This window comes from Stomoxys calcitrans, chromosome 4 (genome assembly GCF_963082655.1).
Source record: "Stomoxys calcitrans chromosome 4, idStoCalc2.1, whole genome shotgun sequence".
NCBI lineage: Eukaryota > Metazoa > Arthropoda > Insecta > Diptera > Muscidae > Stomoxys > Stomoxys calcitrans.
This window is the reverse complement of record NC_081555.1, coordinates 103,248,782-103,269,731: the sequence shown is the minus strand read 5'-3', so window position 1 is coordinate 103,269,731 and position 20,950 is coordinate 103,248,782. Positions and strand designations below refer to the sequence as shown.

General features: G+C 40.5%; 1 protein-coding gene across 2 annotated transcripts in view; it reads right to left on the bottom strand.

The window, feature by feature from the left end:
• The window catches only part of LOC106089678 (galactokinase), a 156,564-nt gene that overhangs the window by 21,604 nt on the left and 114,010 nt on the right, over positions 1 to 20,950 (bottom strand). For both annotated transcript variants that reach the window (XM_059367804.1, XM_059367806.1), the window contains exon 7: positions 10,700 to 10,815. In XM_059367804.1, coding sequence (XP_059223787.1) covers positions 10,700 to 10,815 — 116 coding nt within the window. The remainder of the gene's footprint in view (positions 1 to 10,699; positions 10,816 to 20,950) is intronic.

The following is a 20,950-nucleotide window of genomic DNA, read 5'->3' as shown; positions in this document are numbered from 1 at the left end:
CATCACTCTGCATATTCTCATATGTGTGGCAAAACCTTATAATTAAATTCTAAAACATTGCTCCCCAGCTTTCTGCTTTTGTAGCCACCATACCCAGAATTGAATGGATGAATGCCATTTTGCCCTCGATTTTGAATTAACAGTGAGACACATTCGTGCTAAATGGCAATAGCGATGGCAACACCAACACCAGCAACTATTATGAACTATTATCAAAGCCTGAACAGCCATCATTAGCGTTATAGCGTTTTTTTTTTGTGATTCTCTCCCATAGTAGTTGTGCACCCTCTGCTTGCCTCTGTGGATGGGGCATAAAATTGAGGCGCATAATATGCATTCAGTTAACATAATTTGGGTAATTCCCATAATGTGGTGCTGCATTTTGTTTGGTGAGGATATTTAAGCCACACTTGAAGCGTAACAGCAATGCGAAATCGCCCCAATCAACGCGGTAGGTGATGGTAGTGAAAAGTTTTAAGTCGGCTAAATTGTTTTATTAAAATGTAGCCTATTTTAGGGCGAGAATAATAAAGGATAAGAGCGAATAATTTCCTTTATAACAGCACTAATGATTACAAAGAGCAAATAGCTGTCATTGATGCTAGACTTAAACAGCTTTAAGTAGAAAATGTCATTTAAGAAAATTCTTAAAAGATGAAAATATTATTTAAAAAAAAAATCAAAGACATGGTGGCATTAAGAATGCCAACAATTTTTTCCCGAAGCCTTTTAAAAAAAGAATTGACGACTAATTTATGCAGATTCGCTGTTTTTTTGTTTTTTTTTTTTTCTTTTTTGTTGGTGAGTGAGAAATCGTGAACAAAGCCTCCCGCTATGCAGCAATTTCTTTGGCCGTTCTTATACTGCAGTGCAGCAATTTTCAAAGGCTTTGAATTGCTGCAAATGTGAAGCTTGCAAAAATTCCATAGTCGATGGTGTTATTTGTAGAATAAAAGCTTACGCCTTTGCTTTTGGCTGCATGCAGATTATTTAATGGTGCACCATGCCACACAAAAAACCATAGGCAACGCGCTCCATCCAACCGTGCTCGTATGGCACAATAGCACATTCAAGCAGAGCAAACATGGTCATGGTTGCATAGTGTGTTCGTTAAGGTAAAAATGCTCAAAATTTGTCCTAGCTGAACTATTCGTTAACACAGAGATATGAGGGGAGGAGGAAAAATCTGTATGGAAGCTATATCAAAATCCTAACCGATCTCAATCAAAATTGGAACACATAGTAAAAGTCATAACAGAAGATATTGGGCAAAATTTTGAGAAAATCTGCTAAGAAATATGCTGGCAAGGGGTTTATAGTAAAAATCGGGAGATGCATATATTAGAGGCCATCGTAGCGCTGAGGGAGGCAGGTCCGTTTATGACGCCGAACGACTGGGTTCGAATCCTGGCGAGAATATCGGCAAATTTTTGATGTTGGAAAACAAGCAAAGGTTCTGATTGGGTTTGACTTGGCAAAATCCAGGCTTATCTTGGTTTTCCTTCATCTCAAATGTGGATACAAACCTCGGCTCGGTGTCATTTTTTCCCTTTGGGGGTGTTTTAGGAAAGGGGTGATGCCCTAAATACATGCTCCTACATTTGGATATCAAATTCGTATTCTACTCCCAATGACCTTTATTTGAGCCCCATATTGCGATGGTCAGTAAAAAAATTGCTGTTTGTGGGGTATTTTGGTAAAGGGGTAGACCCCCAGAAAATTGGTCCCGAAAAGAGGTATCAATTTTTGCTCTACCCCCAATACCTTGCATAAGCTCCACATTGACATGGTCGGTAAATATGACCGATTAAGGGGTGTTTTGGGGTATTGGCCCTAAAATCTATGAATATTTAGTTCCATTCTCTTCAAGATCCTAATTGTCTTGGTGAGCAAATACGTCCTATTTGGGGGTTGTTATAGTAATGCGACGTCCGCTAGACAGTTGGCCCCTAATGTTGATATCAGATACGTGTTCTACTCTCACATACCTTTAATTTGAGCCCCATATTTCCATAGTCGGCAAACATGACCAGCTTGGGGGGTGTTTTGGGCGATGGGTGACCACTCAGTGAGTTGGCCTTAAAAATATATATCGGATTCGTGTTCCACTTTAAAACCCCTCTTATTTGAGCCTCATATTGCAATAGTCAGAAAATACTTACTATTTGGGTGGTGTTGTGGGGGTGGCGTGGCCCCATAGACACTTTTCCCGAATATTGATATCAAATTCGTGCTTTACACCCAAAGACCTTTCATTTGAGTCCCATATTGCTATGGTCGTAAATTTGTCCCCTTTGGGGGATGTTTTTGGTGAGAGGAGGCCCCCCAAACACTTGGTCTCATATTTGGATATCATATTCGTATTCTACATTCAAATGCTTTTTATTTAAGCCCCATATTCCCATGGTCAGTAAATAAGTCCAGTTTGGGGGGTGTTTTGGGAAAGAAAACGTGGTCCCACATTTACATATCAGATTCGTATTCTACTCGCAAATACCTTTCATTTGAGTCCCATATTGCCATGGTCGGTAAATATGTTCGATTTAGGTGTGTTTTGGAGCTTGGGGTGGTCCCCCTAGAACTTGATCCGACAATTGGATATCAGATACGTTTTCTTATCCTAAATACCTTTCATTTGAGTCCCATATTGTAGTGATTGGTCTAAATATATGTTTGGTAGGTTTTAGGGTAGGGCAGCCCCCCTTGGTACCCCATCCGAAATTTGCATACCAATTTTGTATTTTTAGGGTACTTTATGAGAGCACACAAAATTTCGTTTAAATCGCACTACCCATCTCCGAGATCTGGCGTTTCTGAAAATTAGGGTTAGGGGGAGGGTCCGCCCCCCCTTCAGCTATGAAAAAATGTAGTACCCTATTTTTATTGGGTTGCCCAAAAAGTAATTCCGGATTTTTTAAAAGAAAGTAAATGCATTTTTAATAAAACTTAGAATGAACTTTAATCAAATATTCTTTTTTTACACTTTTTTTCTAAAGCAAGCTAAAAGTAGCAGCAGATAACTGACAGAAGAAAGAATGCAATTACAGAGTCACAGGCTGTGAAAAAATTTGTCAACGCCGACTATATGAAAAATCCGCAATTACTTTTTGGGCAACCCAATATATGTGAGATACCAAAGTTCTGTCAAACAAGCAAAAGTTAAAGCTTCTGAGAACCGAACCATAATGATCGAGAGACCGGTTTACATGGGAGCTATATCAGGTTATAATATGATTTAGAACGCACTTGGCACCGTTGTTGAAAGTCATAACAAAACACTACTTGAAATTTTTCAACCAAATCGGACAAAAATTGCGGCTTCCAGGGGCTCGAGAAGTCAAATCGGGAGATCGGTTTATATGGGAGCTATATCAGGTTATAGACCAATTTGAACCGTACTTGGCACAGTTGTTGAAAGTCAAAGCAGAACATCGCCTGCAAAATTTCAGCCAAATTGGACAAAAAGTGTGGTTTCCAGGGGCTCAAGAAGTCAAATCGGGAGATTGGTTTATATGGGAGCTCTATCTTAATCTGAACCGATATGGCCCATTTGCAATCCCCAATGACCTTGATCGATATTAAGTATCTGTGCAAAAATTCAAGCGGCTAGCTTTACGCGTTCGACCGCTATGGCGATTTCGACAGAAGGACGGACGGTCGATCGGACCGCAGACGGACATGGCTAGATCGACTCAGAACGACGAGACCATCAAGAATTTATATACCTTATGGGGTCTTAGACGAATAATTCGAGGTATTACAAACGGAATGACTAGATTAGTATACCCCCATCCTATGGTGGTGGCTATAAAAACGAAGAAAGTTAAAAACGCATTCCGCTTATGTTAACGACTCCGCAAACGTTTCAAGGGCCATGCACCTGGAATGTCCGCACTCTTTATAGCGGGGGTGCAGTGTACGCACTGGCGAATGTATTGGAGAAGAACAGGGTAGACATTACTGCCATAGAGAAAGTGCAATGGCTCAGGAATGGCTCCACAACTACACCGAGTGGTGACGCCCTATATTATAGTTGCCATGAAATGAGGCATGGATTTGGCTGTGTTTTTGTGATTAGTCGGAGACTGAAACACCTTGTCTCCAGGTTTACTACGGTGGATGAGAGGCTAGCCACAATCCGTATAAAAGACAAATTCTTTAACATCAACCTTATTTGCGCCAATGCCCCGGCGGAAGATAAGAAGCAACAGACCAAGGATATTTTCTGCGAGTGCCTAGAAAGAGAATATTCCCGTTGTTCCGGCCATGATATTAAAATCGTTCTGGGAGTTTTTAATGCGGAAATAGGGAAGGAAAATATCTTTGGCCCAATAGTCGGAAAATTTAGCCAACACGAAGAAACATCGGATAATGGACTAATAGACTTCGCTCCGCAAAGAACATGGCAGTTAGCAGCAACAGATTACGACATCGATTTATTCACACAGCCACATGGGTGTCACCGGAACACAACACGAGAATCCAAATAGGTTGCCCAAAAAGTAATTGCGGATTTTTCATATAGTCGGCGTTGACAAATTTTTTCACAGCTTGTGACTCTGTAATTGCATTCTTTCTTCTGTCAGTTAACAGCTGCTACTTTTAGCTTGCTTTAGAAAAAAAGTGTAAAAAAAGTATATTTGATTAAAGTTCATTCTAAGTTTTATTAAAAATGCATTTACTTTCTTTTAAAAAATCCGCAATTACTTTTTGGGCAACCCAAAAAGTAATTGCGGTAAGTAATTCGATATATCGCAACCCAGGTTGCAACCCAGAAGGCATTCAAGCAACGTGTTAGATGTACGATCTCCTTGCTGCAGAAAAAGTTCACACACGTCTTTGTGTGGCGAGAAGGACTACGATCTGACACAGAACCGAAGCTTGATTTCGGAAAGCTGCAAACACAACAGGTGGTAACAGCACATTCTACTCGACCGAACCACTTGCTTGAAGAAAGCATTCCCTTTATATCAGAGCAATGGTAAACCCTATATCCTTACTTGGGTACTAGAAGCCTCCTCCAAGGAACCCATGTACTGCCAGGGGTGTCAAAAATCTACTGAAGCCTAGAATGCGGCATACAGAGCCACTTTACACTCAACAGCACATACTCCTGTAAAGACAAAGAAGGACATCTGGTAACTGATACAGATGATGTGCTGAGGATATGGAAAGAATACTTTTCGCAGCTACTGGTAACTGATGGTGATGGCCACGAGTATACCGTAGAACCGATCCCTGATGATGGTATAAAATGTGGATCCAAGTAGCAGTAGCCCAGTTGAAAAACAATATGGCAGTAGGAGCCGATGGGTTGCCGGATGAACTGTTTAAGACCGGAGGCGACATGCTGATAAGGCACGTGCATACTCGATGATTGGAACCTCAGAATACTATGTCCCGTACACAAGAAATGGGGCAAGATGGTATGTGCCAACTACAGAGAAAAAAGTCTCCTCCCCATAGCATACAAGATAATATCTTCTTAAGCCGCTAGAGTGCGAAATTATCCGATTTGGATAAAATTTTGCATGAAATGTTGTGGTTTGAGAATCAACAACTACGCCAAGTATGGCCCAAATCGATTCATAACCTGATATAGATCCCATATAAACTGACTTCGAATCCTGACTTCTTGAGCCGCTAGAGGGCGCCATTATTATTCGATTTGACTGTAATTTTGGATGAAGTGTTTTGTTCTAACTTCTTTGGGCCTGGGGGTTTACAATGAGAACCCAGGGACTGAGATCTGTTTTAGATTGCCTGGCCATATTACGGCCCTGCAGGCGGAGATCCGGGCGATCACGGAATGTGTGAAGTGATGTGGTGCTAATGCGAGGACGTCGAGTCTGAACATCTTTACCGACAGTAAAATTGCCATAAGGGCATTAACAACCAGGACGGTAAGGTCGCGAACAGTCTTGCAGAATAAGAAGGAGATTAACGCCTTATCTGAGGATGGCAACATCCGCATCGTTTGGGTGCCGGCCCATAACGGAGTAAGGGGAAATGAAAAGGTTGACGATTTGGCGGTGAAGCCCAGAGGACTGCCGTCAATAAACTTGGTTAGCCTGAAGCCTTTCGGGTCGAGGCAGTCCAAGTTGAGGGAGTGGGCGACTAATGCGCATGCAACCCTGTGGAACAGCGAAGCGGTCGGTAGGACGGCGAATATCCTATAGAGGGATCTAGATCGTGAGAAGACGAGGCTATTACTGAAAGGAAGTAAGAAGGAGGTCAGTATAGATTTTCGTGTCATAACGGGACACATAGGACTACGAGCTCACTTATGCAAAATCGGTGCTGCAAGTGTAGGATGTGTAGGGCATGCGGGGAAGATGATGAGACGTTGGAGCATTTCCTTTGTCATTGCCCGGCTTTTGCGTCTAACAGATACCGGCACTTAGGTGGAGACACAATACCAGACATGAACCAACTTAGCGGAGTGGTATAGAAAACAATTAAGGATTTTGTAAGTAGCACGGAATTCCTAATTTGAAATTTTCTTTTTAGAGGTTACTTTAAAGTTTTTAGAGCGCACTACAAGCCGATTACTGACTTAGGTGTTTGTCCATAGTGGCATGGGGCGGATTAATATCTGTACCCTCTTTTCAACCTAACCTAACTTCGAACAACTGCTCAAAATATGGTTCCAATCGGTTAATAACCTGGTATAGCTCCCATATAATTCGATCTCGCATCTTGACTTCTTGAACCGCTAGAGGGCGCAATTATTGTTCGATTTGACTAAAATTTTATATGAAATATTTTGGTTTAACCATCGAAAACTGTGCTAAGTATGGCTCACATCGGTTCACATACTGATATAGCTCTCATAGAAACCCATTTTGGATTTTGACTTCTTGAGCCGCTAGAGGGCGCAATTATTTTTCGATTTGACTTAAATTTTGCATGAAATATTTTGGTTTAACCATCGAAAACTGTGCTAAGTATGGCTCACATCGGTTCACATTCTGATATAGCTCTCATATAAACCGATCTCGCATCTTGACTTCTTGAGCCGCTAGAGGGCGCAATTATTGTTCGATTTGGCTGTAATTTTGGATGAAATATTTTGGTTTAACCATCAAAAACTGTGCTAAGAATGGCTCACATTGGTTAACATTCTGATATAGCTCTCATATAAACCGATTTCTGATCTTGACTTCTTGAGCCGCTAGAGGGCGCAATTTTTATTCGATTTGGCTAACATTTTGCATGAAATATTTTGGTTTAAGCATCCAAAACTGAGCTACGTATGGCTCACATCGGTTCACATTCTGGATCTGGATTTCGGATCTTGACTTCTTGAGCAGCTAGAGGGCGCAATTATTTTTCGATTTGACTAAAATTTTGCATGAAATATTTTGGTTTAACCATCGAAAACTGTGCTAAGTATGGCTCACATCGGTTCACATTCTGATATAGCTCTCATATAAACCGATTTCGGATCTTGATTTTTTGAGCCGCTAGAGGGCGTGTTTTGTTCTAACTTCTAACAACTGCTCAAAATATGGCTCAACTCGGTTCATAACCTGGTATAGCTCCCATATAATCCGATCTCGCATCTTGACTTCTTGAGCCACTAGAGGGCGCAATTATTGTTCGATTTGGCTTTAATTTTGGATGAAATATTTTGGTTTAACTATCGAAAACTGTGCTAAGAATGGCTCACATTCTGATATAGTTATCATATAAACCGATTTCGGATCTTGATTTCTTGAGCCGCTAGATGGCGCAATTATTTTTCGATTTGACTAAAATTTTGCATGAAATATTTTGGTTTAACCATCGAAAACTGTGCTAAGTATGGCTCACATCGGTTCACATTCTGATATAGTTCTCATATAAACCGATATCGGATCTTGGTTTCTTGAGCCGCTAGAGGGCGCAATTTTTATTCGATTTGGCTAACATTTTGCATTAAATATTTCGGTTTAACCATCAACAATTGTGCTAAGTATGTCTCACATCGATTCACAATCTGATATAGCTCCCATATAAATCGATCTCGGATCTTGGTTTCTTGAGCCGCTAGAGGGCGCTATTATTATCCGATTGGGCTGAAATTTGGCATGAAGTATTTTGTTCTAACTTTTAACAACTATGCCAAGTATGGTTCAAATAGGGTCATAACCTGATATAGCTTCTTTCTAACCCGATCTACGATCTAGATTTCGGTAGCCTCTAGAGGGCGCTATTATTATCCGATTGGGCTGAAATTTAGCATGAAGTGTTTTGTTCTAACTTCCAACAACTGCCCCAAGTATGGTTCAAATAGGGTTATAACCTATTATAGCTCCTTTCTAACCCGATCTAGGATCTTGATTTCGTTAGCCTCTAGAGGGCGGTATTTTTATCCGATTTGGCTGAAATTTTGCATGAAGTGTTTTCGTTTGACCATCAACAACTGCGTCAATTATGACTCAAATCGCCTCACAACCTGATATAGAACCAATATAAACCGATCCTCCGATTATACTTCTTGAGGCTCTAGAGGGAACAATTCTTATCCGATTAAGCTGACATTTTACACAATGACCTTTGTATAAGGCCCAACACTTGGGTTCGAATCCCGACATGAATATAAGAAAATTTTTTAGCGATGGTTATCCCCTCCTAATGCTGGCGACATTTGTGAGGTACTTTGCCATGTAAAAACTTCTCCCCCAAAGAGGTGTCGGCTCGGACTCGGCTATAAAAAGTAGGTCCCTTATCATTGAGTTTAAAATTGAATCGGACAGCATTCATAGTTCTATTATTTTCAAACGCTAGATGATTGCAACAGACGCTTAGACACAGTAAGATGGTCTTTGAATGTATAGAAGGTCAAGACGCTTAAGAGCACATATCTCAAAGTGTCTTAGATCGAGGTTTTAGAAACAAAGTGATGAGATTATTATACGCCCTCCTTCATCCTATGGTACTAGGATTAAAAATTTTATTGGGTTGCCCAAAAAGTAATTGCGGATTTTTCATATAGTCGGCGTTGACAAATTTTTTTAAAGCTTGTGACTCTGTAATTGCATTCTTTCTGCTGTCAGTTATCAGCTGTTACTTTTAGCTTGCTTTAGAAAAAAGTGTAAAAAAAGTATATTTGATTAAAGTTCATTCTAAGCTTTATTAAAAATGCATTTACTTTCTTTTAAAAAAATCCGCAATTACTTTTTGGGCAACCCAATACATGGTTAAAATCAACTCGATTCAAAGTATTACCAAATTCACTGTCTGTGTCAACAAAAGCCCAATTTTTTTGGGCCTTGTAACGCTGCCGCCTCCATAGAGGACAAACATTATATGACTGGGTGCGCGGGGATCAATTTACCACCCTTCCGTTGCCAATGATAGCCCACACCAGGCACACACACACACACAACATTCATTGAGCATAACGAGAGGATCTCACAGAGATGAGGCCTACCAGGACTAAAAAAAAACGACCTCCCGAAAAAAATGTCGTTAGTTTTGAATTGTTTCCACGGAATTCGCTGTTGGAGTATGTGTGAGGCAAAAAATTCAACTGCAATCAGCAAATTTGATTTATGCATTTAGGGGTTGCATATGTAAACATTCATTCCATCAGAGACGATGGGAACGAGGATGATGACGACGACCAACTCCATGCACTAACCAAAGAAGCCAAGCAGCGTTCGTTTGCTCCATTGATGTTTGGCTATACGGCTGATGATGACGATGGGTGGATGGGTGTTTGTGGGATGGGGGGGGGGATGCTGCCACATTCACTGTCATTTGTTAAAGGTATTTATTTTGTGCCATTTCCCAGAACACTTCCCTCTCAATCCATGGCCCAGCCAGGGGTTTGTGTAAGGGAAAAGCTGTGTACTACCCAAAACCTGAATGCTTCTAGTATGTCCTTTACTATCTTTTTGTCAGCTTTGAATTTTCCCCCGAAACATTCTTGGTGTATCTAAAGAAGAGATGGTGGTCTGTGGATTTTTTGCCCCCCTCGTTCCTGTTAAATGGCATTCGTTTCAATTTTATGCTTCACGTTCTGCCCATTCGACAATTGCCCCGATCACACTATCCACACATACACATCTACACATGCAAGGGTATAAATTCAAATGCTACCTACGGCCATTGATTCGTGTGAGTGAAAAATTAAGCTAATGATTGCATATGTTCGCTCTTCATTTATACGCTGTATGAAAAGGACATTCACCCACATCCAAACAGCCATACATTCACACCGAGGAACAAAAAAACTCTAGAGCAAACAAAAGATAATACCAGCAAAGAAGCATATACACCAGCAGCTTTTTTTCAAATTTCAAATCCTTTTCATATACAGACAGACTCCGCTTAGACTAAAGTGTCTGTAAGGAATTGTAAAGCAAACAATAGAATCGTTTACATAAAGTTGTACAGGATAAAACGGAGTTAGTCTGGGATTAGTAAATTCTATTCATTAACTTCGACTGAAGGTATTGAAAAGAAAAAAAATTTGAAAAATTCTCACAAAAATTTCAGGATCCACATATTTCACATTGAAGCAAAAGTTACGCTCATAACTTTAAAATATCGGAAAGGCCACAGAATGGTCTATACAATTCATGACAGAGATGAAAAGAAGGCAGGTTAAGTTAAAGAAATTTTCCATGTTTTTTTAGGAATAATGGTAGGAAATATTTTTTTAGTAAAATAAGCAGAAAATTTCATTGATATCCATATTGCTATTTACCTTGACAAAATCATGATTTTCCAATGCTTCTGCAGCCTCTTTAGTACGCTGGATTTCCGTAATGACATGACGTGCCCTTTTCAAAAGAACCTCATCGCATTTTGAGCTTTCCAAATCTGAAATTAAATAAAAAAAATTTAAGGTAAGACTTTATGTGAGTACTTGCTGGACCGAGCTCGCTCCGCTGCGCCTTCTTTTACTTTATATGGAACAAAATTTTCCTTGGAATATTTATTTTCGACAATTAAAGAGCTTTTAGTGAAAAACCATGCTACGAAAATAGTATGGGTTGCCCAAAAAGTAATTGCGGATTTTTCATATAGTCGGCGTTGACAAATTTTTTCACAGCTTGTGACTCTGTAATTGCATTCTTTCTTCTGTCAATTAAAGTTCATTCTAAGTTTTATTAAAATGCATTTACTTTCTTTTAAAAAATCCGCAATTACTTTTTAGGCAACCCAATAGAAATAAACCTATCTGAACCATATACGACACAGATGTCGATAATCCTAACATAAGTCACTGTCCCAAATTTCGTCGAAATTGGACAATAAATGCGTCTTTTATGGGGCCAAAACCTAAAATCGAGAGATCGGTCTATAACAATAAAAGTGCCTTTATAAAGTTGTAATCCATTCCTAAAATACTTTATTTCAGTCCGATATTCTCATGATGTCTGATTTAGGAGTGTTTTCGGGCATAAGATGATCCTCCAGAAACTTGGCCTGAAAAATATCATCATCGTGCTCTTCTCTCAAATACCATTTATTTAAACCCCATATTGCCATTGGTTTTGAGAGGGGAGTTTACAGGATGAGGCATCCCCCAAACATATGGCCCTAAGATTGGTTATCAAATTCGTTTTCTAATCTCAAATAACTTTCATTTTAGCCACATATTGGCATGGTCGAAAAATGTTTAACAATTGGGGGGTGTTTTGTGGAAGGGGTGATGCCTTAAATACATGGTCCTACATTTGGATATCAAATTCGTATTCTACTCCCAAATAACTGTATATGAGTGCCATATTGCGATGGTGAGTAAAAAATTGCTGTCTTTGGAGTATTTTGGGAAAGCGCTAGACCCCGCAGAAAATTGGTCCCGAAAGTGGGTATCAATTCTTGCTCTGCCCCCCAATTCCTTTCATTTAAGCCTCATATTGACATGGTCGGTAAATATGCCCGATTTCTGGGTAGAACCCCAGAAAATTGGTCCCGAATGTGTTTATACCAACTTTCTTGCTCTACCCCCCAATTCCTTTCATTTAAGCCCCACATTGACATGGTCGGTAAATATGCCCGATTTAGGGGTGTTTTGGTGAGTGGGATGGTCCCCCATACACCAAGCCCTGAAAATTTATCAGCAACGTGCTCTATTCTCATATATTTGAACCCCATATTGCCGATGGCCTCAAAATTGGATATCAAATTCGTTTTCTAGTCCCAAATACCATTCACTTAAACCCCTTATTGAAAAAGCCAGTAAATATGTCCGGTTTGGGGTATGGGCCCTAAACACTATGAATATCGAGCTCCGCTGTCTTGAAGACCCAAATTTTCTTGATGAGCAAATACGTCCTACATGGGGGTTGTTATGGTTGTGGGACGTCCCCTTGACAGTTGGTCCCGAATGTTGATGTCAGATTCATGGTCTACTCCAAAATACCCTTCATTTGAGCTCCATTTTTCCATAATCGGCAAATATTGGGTTGCCCAAAAAGTAATTGCGGATTTTTCATATAGTCGGCGTTGACAAATTTGTTCACAGCTTGTGACTCTGTACTTGCATTCTTTCTTCTGTCAGTTATCAGCTGTTACTTTTAGCTTGCTATAGAAAAAAAGTGTAAAAAAAGTATATTTGATTAATGTTCATTCTAAGTTTTATTAAAAATGCATTTACTTTCTTTTAAAAAATCCGCAATTACTTTTTGGGCAACCGAATATCAGCAACGTGCTCTATTCTCATATATTTGAACCACATATTAGTATTGGCCTCAAAAATTGGCTATCAAATTCGTTTTCTTATCTCAAACTCCTTATTGAAAAAGCCAGTAAATATGTCCGGTTTGGGGAATGGGCCCTAAACACTATGAATATCGAGCTCCGCTGTCTTGAAGACCCAAATTTTCTTGATGAGCAAATACGTCCTACATGGGGGTTGTTATGGTTGTGGGACGTCCCCTTGACAGTTGGTCCCGAATGTTGATGTCAGATTCATGGTCTACTCCAAAATACCCTTCATTTGAGCTCCATTTTTCCATAATCGGCAAATATTGGGTTGCCCAAAAAGTAATTGCGGATTTTTCATATAGTCGGCGTTGACAAATTTGTTCACAGCTTGTGACTCTGTACTTGCATTCTTTCTTCTGTCAGTTATCAGCTGTTACTTTTAGCTTGCTATAGAAAAAAAGTGTAAAAAAAGTATATTTGATTAATGTTCATTCTAAGTTTTATTAAAAATGCATTTACTTTCTTTTAAAAAATCCGCAATTACTTTTTGGGCAACCCAATATGACTGGTTTGGGAGGTGTTTTGGAGGATGGGGTGGCCACTGAGTGACTTGGCTACTCTAAAATACCTCTTAGTTGAGCCTCATATTGCAATGGTGAGCAAATAGTTTCTTTTTGGGCAATGTTATGGGGGGGGGGGTGGCCCCATAGACACTTTTCCCGAACATTGGTATCAAATTTGTGCTTTACTTCCAAAGACCTTTCATTTGAGCCCCATATTGCTATGGTCGTAAATTTGTCTTCTGTGGGTGATGTTCTCGGGGATGGGCGGCCCCTTAAACACTTGGTCCCACATCTGCATATCAGATTCGTATTCTACACTCAAATACCTTTTATTTAACCCCCATACTGCCATTGTTAGTAAATAAGTCCTGCTTGGGGGGCCTTTTGGGGAAGGGGTGGACCCTTGGAAACTTTGTTCCAAATTTGGATATCAGATTCGTATTTTACGCGCAAATAGCTCTCATTTGAGTCCCATATTGCCTTGGTCGGTAAATATGTCAGATTTAAGGGTGTTTTGGGGGTTGGGGTGGTCCGACAATTGGATATTAGATACGTTTTCTAATCTTAAATACCTTTCATTTGAGTCCCATATTGTCGTGATTGGTGTATATATATATTTGGTAGGTTTAGGGATGGGGCGCCCCCCTAGGTACCCCATCCGAAATTTGAGTACGCATTTTTTGTTTGTAGGTTACTATAAGAGAGCACATAAAATTTCGCTTAAATCGCACCACCCATCTCCAAGATCTGGCGTTTCTGAAAATTAGGTTTAGGGAGAGGGTCCGCTCACCCTTCAGATATCAAAAAATGTTGTACCCTATTTTCACCACGGGATCATTATGCACCATCTGTGAAAATTTCAAGAAAATCGGATCAGCCGTTTCTGAGTCTATAAGGAACAAACAAACAAACAAACACAAATTGATTTTTTTATATAAAAGGCTAGCTGGACAGAGCCCGCTCCACTGCGCCTTCTTTCACTCTCTTATTTTATCTGAGCCCTATACGATCACGTCAGGAAGAAAGTCCTGTTTAGTGGTGTTGGTACGGCTTTTCAGATATTTCGCGCCAATGTCGATATTATATTGGTGCTCTTCTCCCAAATACCTTTCATAGGAGCCGTATATTGCTATGGTCGGTAAATATGTCCGTTATGGGGGTGGTTTTGAGAGTGAGGCGGATCATATAAGATTCGTGGTCTGATCTGAAATACCTTTCCTTTGAGTCCCATATTGTCATTATTGATTTATATTCCATTTCGATGGTGGCTTTGGCGGTGGGGCGGCCCCCTAGATATCCCACCCATCTTCGAGATCTAGTGTTGTTGGAAATAAGCTAGGGGGGGGGTGGGTGTTGGCGCCCATTAATGTTTCGATGTTAGATCTACTTCACTCTCTTGGATTTGGTGGTGGATTGGAGAAGCTTAACTCTTTGCCAATCCCCAAAATCACATTGGAGCTACATATTGCTATAATCGGTATATATGTGTGGTTTAGGGGGAGTTTATGAGGTGAGGCGATACTGAAAAACTTGGCCCCTTTTTGCCATAATCCACAAATATGTCCAGTTTTGAGGGGTACACATGGTGGGGCGGCCACCCACGTACTTACAAACCATCAAAAAATTTCGCCCATGAACATTCCTCTAAGAAAAAGGGGCAAACTTCTCACATATCAATGAGTGCAGCGGGTTCAAGTTTTAAGCTCAATGATTAGGGGCCACCTTTTTATAGTCTAAATGGTGGTGATTCGGCACGCCCGAACTTAATCAGTTTTTTCTTATTTCTATTTTTCGCATACAAGTTGTTTAACTTAAAGTGTTTTGCATGCCCCAATGTTCTTCGTATACAACAGCCTTTAATCTTCATATTTCCTATGCCTTTAACTTTCTCTCTTAACTCGCTGGCAAATTTTTATTTCTTTATTTTAAACCTTTTTTAATGAGCAACCTTACAAACTTAACTTCCGTTTGCAAACTCTATTACTGGTGCGCCATCACCTCGCAAGAGTTTTGAAGGGTAATAATAACAGCTCTAAACTCCTTTTGTATTCTAATGTATGTTGTTGCACAGCCATTTTCGAGACACTCCTCTTGAATTAGTGTGCCTGGCGTGCGTTAACGTTGACTTCTTTTGTTACGCTACTACGTTACATTTTGCTTGCAGATACGCACTAATTACTTGGTAATGTGAGCACGAAATGGCAACATTTTTTGCTAATGCAACTTAAGAAAAAAAGCAACAACAAAACAACAACAACGACTACCTGTACGACATCACTCAGACATTGCACCAAGTGTTAAGCCCATGTAATTGGTATTTTGCACGAAAGAGATGTCTGCGATACAGGCACACTGCACTGTTGCATGTCCTTTGTTCGAGGAATAGAAATACGCCTCCCTCTCAAGTGTGTATTTAAGAAAAACAAAATGTCACTCTACTCGTATTTAAGGTTCACATTCACACCTAATGATTTCCGCTCTTCCGCTTTTCTAGCGAAAACGTTGACTTGCTTTAATGCCATCTTGTACGAGCAATTAAGAAAACATTTAAATTGCAAAAAGGTAGTTAAAGGCATATGGGAGCAGCAAGAAAATTTAAAAATTTAACCAAAATTCGAAAACGAATATGCGATACTGTAACTTAATAACTATGGCACAACTCAAGCGTTTGTCATTGAAGACAATATGGTCTAATGAGAGTTAAAAGGCCCGCCGTGTACGTCTGCAGAGACTGATGGAATATTTCTGCCATAATAACATGAAGCCGAACTTCAATACGTCCCCTTTGACCAAGTAATGATCGTACCCAAGCTCCTCAGGCGGAAGGATGGAAACATATAAGCCTTCTCAAATATAAACAAGTATAAGGGCTTTATATACCCTCCACCAAAGATCGCATTTGAATGACTTTTTCAAATATATGGGAGACACATCTACAGATGCAGGTGGATCGTATATTTTAAGACTATTAGAAGACATAATAGTCATAAGTTCGGCCGGGCTGAAATATGTCGAAGAGTCTAATAAAACTCACTGCCCCAAATTTCAGATAATAATTGCGCCTTTAATGGTCCCAAAACCTTAAATCGAGAGATCGGTGTATATGCCAGCTATATCGAAATCTGGACCGATCTGGGCCAAATTGTAGAGATTTCGATGGGCCCAACACAACTCACTGTCCCAAATTTTAGCAAAATCGGACAATAAATGCGACTTTTATGGCCCCCAAAACATTAAATCGAGAGATCTGTCTATATGGCAACTATATCCAAATCTGAACTGATCTGGGTCAAATTGCAGAAAGATGTCGAGGGGCCTAACACAACACACTCTCCCAAATTTTGGCAAAATCGGAAAATAAATGCGCCTTTTATGGCCCCAAAACTTTAAATCGAGATATCGGTCTATATGGCAGCTATATCCAAATCTGGACTGATCTTGGCCAAATTGCAGAAATATATCGAAGAGCCTAGCACAACTCACTGTCCCAAATTTCGGCGAAATCGGAAAATAAATGTGGCTTTTAAGGGCCTAAGACCTTAAATCGAGAGATCGGTCTATATGGCAGCTATATCCAAATCTGGACTGATCTGGGTCAAATTGCAGAGAGATGTCGAGGGGCCTAACACAACACACTCTCCCCAATTTTGGCAAAACCGGAAAATAAATGCGCTCTATATGGCAGCTATATCCAAATCTGAACTGATCTGGGTCAAATTGCAGAAAGATGTCGAGGGGCCTAACACAACACACTCTCCAAAATTTTGGCGAAATCAGACAATAATCGCGCCTTTATAGGCCTAAGACCTTAAATCGGTTAGCATGTCCGCCTATGGCCGATCTCACGGTTTGACTTCTTGAGCCCATGGAAGCCACAATTTTTCTCCGATTTGGCTGAAATTTTGCACATTGTGTTCTGTTACGATTTCAATCAACTGTGTTGAATACGGTCTAAATCGCTTTATAACCTGATATAGCTACCATATAAACGGATGTCCCGATTTGACTTCCTGCGCTCCTGGAAGCCGCAATTTTGTCCGATTTGGCTGAAATTGTGCTAATAGTGTTCAGTTATGACTTCTCAACACTGTGCTAAGTACGGTCCAAATCGGTCAAGAACCTGATAAGGTCCCATATAAACCCATCTCCCGATTTGACTTCTTGAGCCCCTGGAAGCCGCAATTTTTGTCCGATTTGGCTGAAATTATGCACATAGTATTCCGTTATGACTCTTAAAAACGGAGCCAAGTACAGTCCAAATCGATATATAACCTTATATAGATCCCATATAAACCCATCTCCCTATTTGTCTTCTTGAGCCCCTGGAAGCCGCAATTTTTATCCGATATGGCTGAAAGTTTGTACATGGTGTTCTGTTATGAGTCCCAACAACTCTGCTAAGTACGGTTCGTATCGGTCAAGAATATGATATAGCTCCTATATAAACCGACTATTCTAGATATAGATAGACATAACGATTAAGGATAGGCATCCACTACGGCTATGAGACTTAAAACGATGGGAGAATGGATTGATGATGGGAGCAGCTCATAACATCGCGGTATAATCAAGGCGACGATTGGAAACCTGGAAGGAAGGGAAGCAGATTCCGATCAAATACCTGAGATGAACCTTGAAGTCCGATGCGAGCCACTGCTGCCATCAGCACAGTCTTGGATTGACGAAACCCTAGTATTGTCATCTGGAAGATCATGTTACACGTATGGATCAAAGCTAGGGGACAGAGAGGGCCTGGGAGTTTCTATTGAGAACCTAGGGACTGAGATCTGTTTTAGACTGCATGAGCATAATACAGTCCTGCAGGCGGAGATCCGGTCGATCACGGAATGCGTGAGGTAGTGTGGTGGTAACGCGAGGACGTCGAGTGTGAACATCTTTACCGACAGTAAAATTGCCATAAGGGCAATAACAACCAGGACGATAATGTCACGAAAAGTCTTGCAGTGTAAGAAGGAGATTAACGCCTTCTCTGAGGATGGTAAAATCCCATCGTTTGGGTGACGGGCCATAACGGAGTAAGGGGAAATGAAAGGGCAGACGATTTGGCGGTGAAAGCCAGAGGACTGCCGTCAATAAACTTGGTTAACCCGAAGTCTTTCGAGACGACGCAGTCGGAGTTAAAGGAGTAGGCGACGACGGTAGGACGGCGAAAATCCTAGGCGGGGATCCTGATCGTGAGAAGACGAGGCTATTACTGAAAGGAAGCAAGAAGGAGGTCAGTATAGCTATTGGTATCATAACGGGACACATTGGACTACGAGCTCACTTTTATAAAATCGTGCGGCAAGTGATAGCATGTGTAGGGCATGCGGAAAAGATGATGAGACGTTGGAGCATTTCATTTGTCATTGCCCGGCTTTCGCGACCAACAGGTACCGGCACTTAGGGGGAGACACAATACCAGACATGAACTAACTAAGGGGAGTGGTAATAAAAACAATTTTGGATTTTGTAAGTAGCATGGAATTCCGAACTTAAAATTTTCTTTTTAGAGGTTTTCTTTTTAGAGTCCGCAGACTTTTTAATAGAGCACGTCGTAAAAAAACAGAAGTTTATTGTGATGTGCATTGCACACGGCTCAAGGAATATAATGAGATAACCAGAGCGGTAAATGTGTCTCCTGCAAGCTTTTCCGCGAACAGGTCGATAGCGTTATGAGACCGCCAAGATAAAATGTTTCTCTCAAAAACCCATGTCGAAACTGAAAGTTTATTAGACGACATGGGAGTTAGAGCAGAGACAACGGAGACCATTTGAGGCCTTTGATGAAAATCCATTTTCTACAGGATACGATGGAACTCACGGAGACATCGGAATCTAAGTAAAGGGTGATTTTTTGGAGGTTAGGATTTTCATGCATTAGTATTTGACAGATCACGTGGGATTTCAGACATGGTGTCAAAGAGAAAGATGCTCAGTATGCTTTGACATTTCATCATGAATAGACTTACTAAAGAGCAACGCTTGCAAATCATTGAATTTTATTACCAAAATCAGTGTTCGGTTTGAAATGTGTTCATTCACCGTTCAGCGATGAGGCTCATTTCTGGTTGAATGGCTACGTAAATAAGCAAAATTGCCGCATTTGGAGTGAAGAGCAACCAGAAGCCGTTCAAGAACTGCCCATGCATCCCGCAAAATGCACTGTTTGGTGTGGTTTGTACGCTGGTGGAATCATTGGACCGTATTTTTTCAAATGCTGTTGGACGCAACGTTACGGTGAATGAACACATTTCGAACCGAACACTGATTTTGGTAATAAAATTCAATGATTTGCAAGCGTTGCTCGTTAGTAAGTCTATTCATGATGAAATGTCAAAGCATACTGAGCATCTTTCTCTTTGACACCATGTCTGAAATCCCACGTGATCTGTCAAATACTAATGCATGAAAATCCTAACCTCAAAAAAATCACCCTATATAATGATGTTGATCGAAGGTTTATAATTTCGGAATTATGGTGAAGGAATCCTTGAGGTTCAAACCATTTAGGTCATTGGGACTTGATGGAATATTTCCGGCGTTACTACAGATGGAGGCAAACTATCTGGCGACCCTCCTGGCCAATATTTCCACAGCGTGCCTGGGATTTGCATATACTCCGAAAGACTGGCAGGAGGCAAGGGTGATGTTTATACCCAAGTCCGGCAAGGCAAGTTATGCGACACCAAAGGCCTATAGACCTATAAACCTTACGTCCTTTCTACTCAAAACCATGGAATGTATTGTAGACACCATTATAAACAGTAGAACGTCCAGCGAACTGCTCAAATACAAACAACATGCCTATATCAAGGGATGGTCGGTGGAGACTGCCCTGCATGAGGTTGTGCATAAAATAGAAGAATTCTTTTATGCTAAGACATACACATTGGCGGTATGCATTGACATCGAGGGGGCTTTTGGCAATATGCGGGCCGACAAACTGATCCAATCCTTAGACCAGTACCGGGTGGACCGGGTCCTTAGAGACTGGATAAACCAGAAAGACCACAAATGTCCAAAGACATTTATGGTCTTTCATTAAAAGCTATTGATAAGTTGAATACAAATATACAAAGACAAAAGAGCGTTTTTGGCTCACCCAGTTTTCTATGAAAATCAAATTTCGACAAAATATTGGACCACTAGATCTCTCAAACACCTCAGCTCCAAAATTCGAAGATATATCTCTACCCATTTTCACACGGCATATATTTTACTATTTATTTTCCATTATCTTCCACTGTGCGTCGCTGGTCGAAATCAGGCTATAACCTTATATAGCTCCCATACAAACTGATCTCGAATTTGACTTGTTGAGCCTCAAGGGAGCAAAATTTTAGCCCATTTGGACTAAAATTGATTGGATAATTTGTAAAATCGCAAGATTGGATTATATGGGAACTATATCAGGTTAAACATAGATTCGAACCATACCTGTCACGATTGTTAGAAGTCATAAAACCGAACAACAAAAGCCTCCGTAAATTGCAAAATACGAAGCAGGTCTCGGTCAAAATTGCAAAAAAAAAACTAAATAGAATATCCGCGAAACCAATGGAGATATTGTAGACCCCATTTGTAGGAAATCGGACCACAAACGAAGATTTGGCAGTCTAAAGAAATTTTAACAAGTAAAAGCGTGCTAAGTTCGGCCGGGCCGAATCTTATATACCCTCCACCATGGATCGCATTTGTCGAGTTCTTTTCCCGGCATCTCCTCTTAGGCAAAAAAG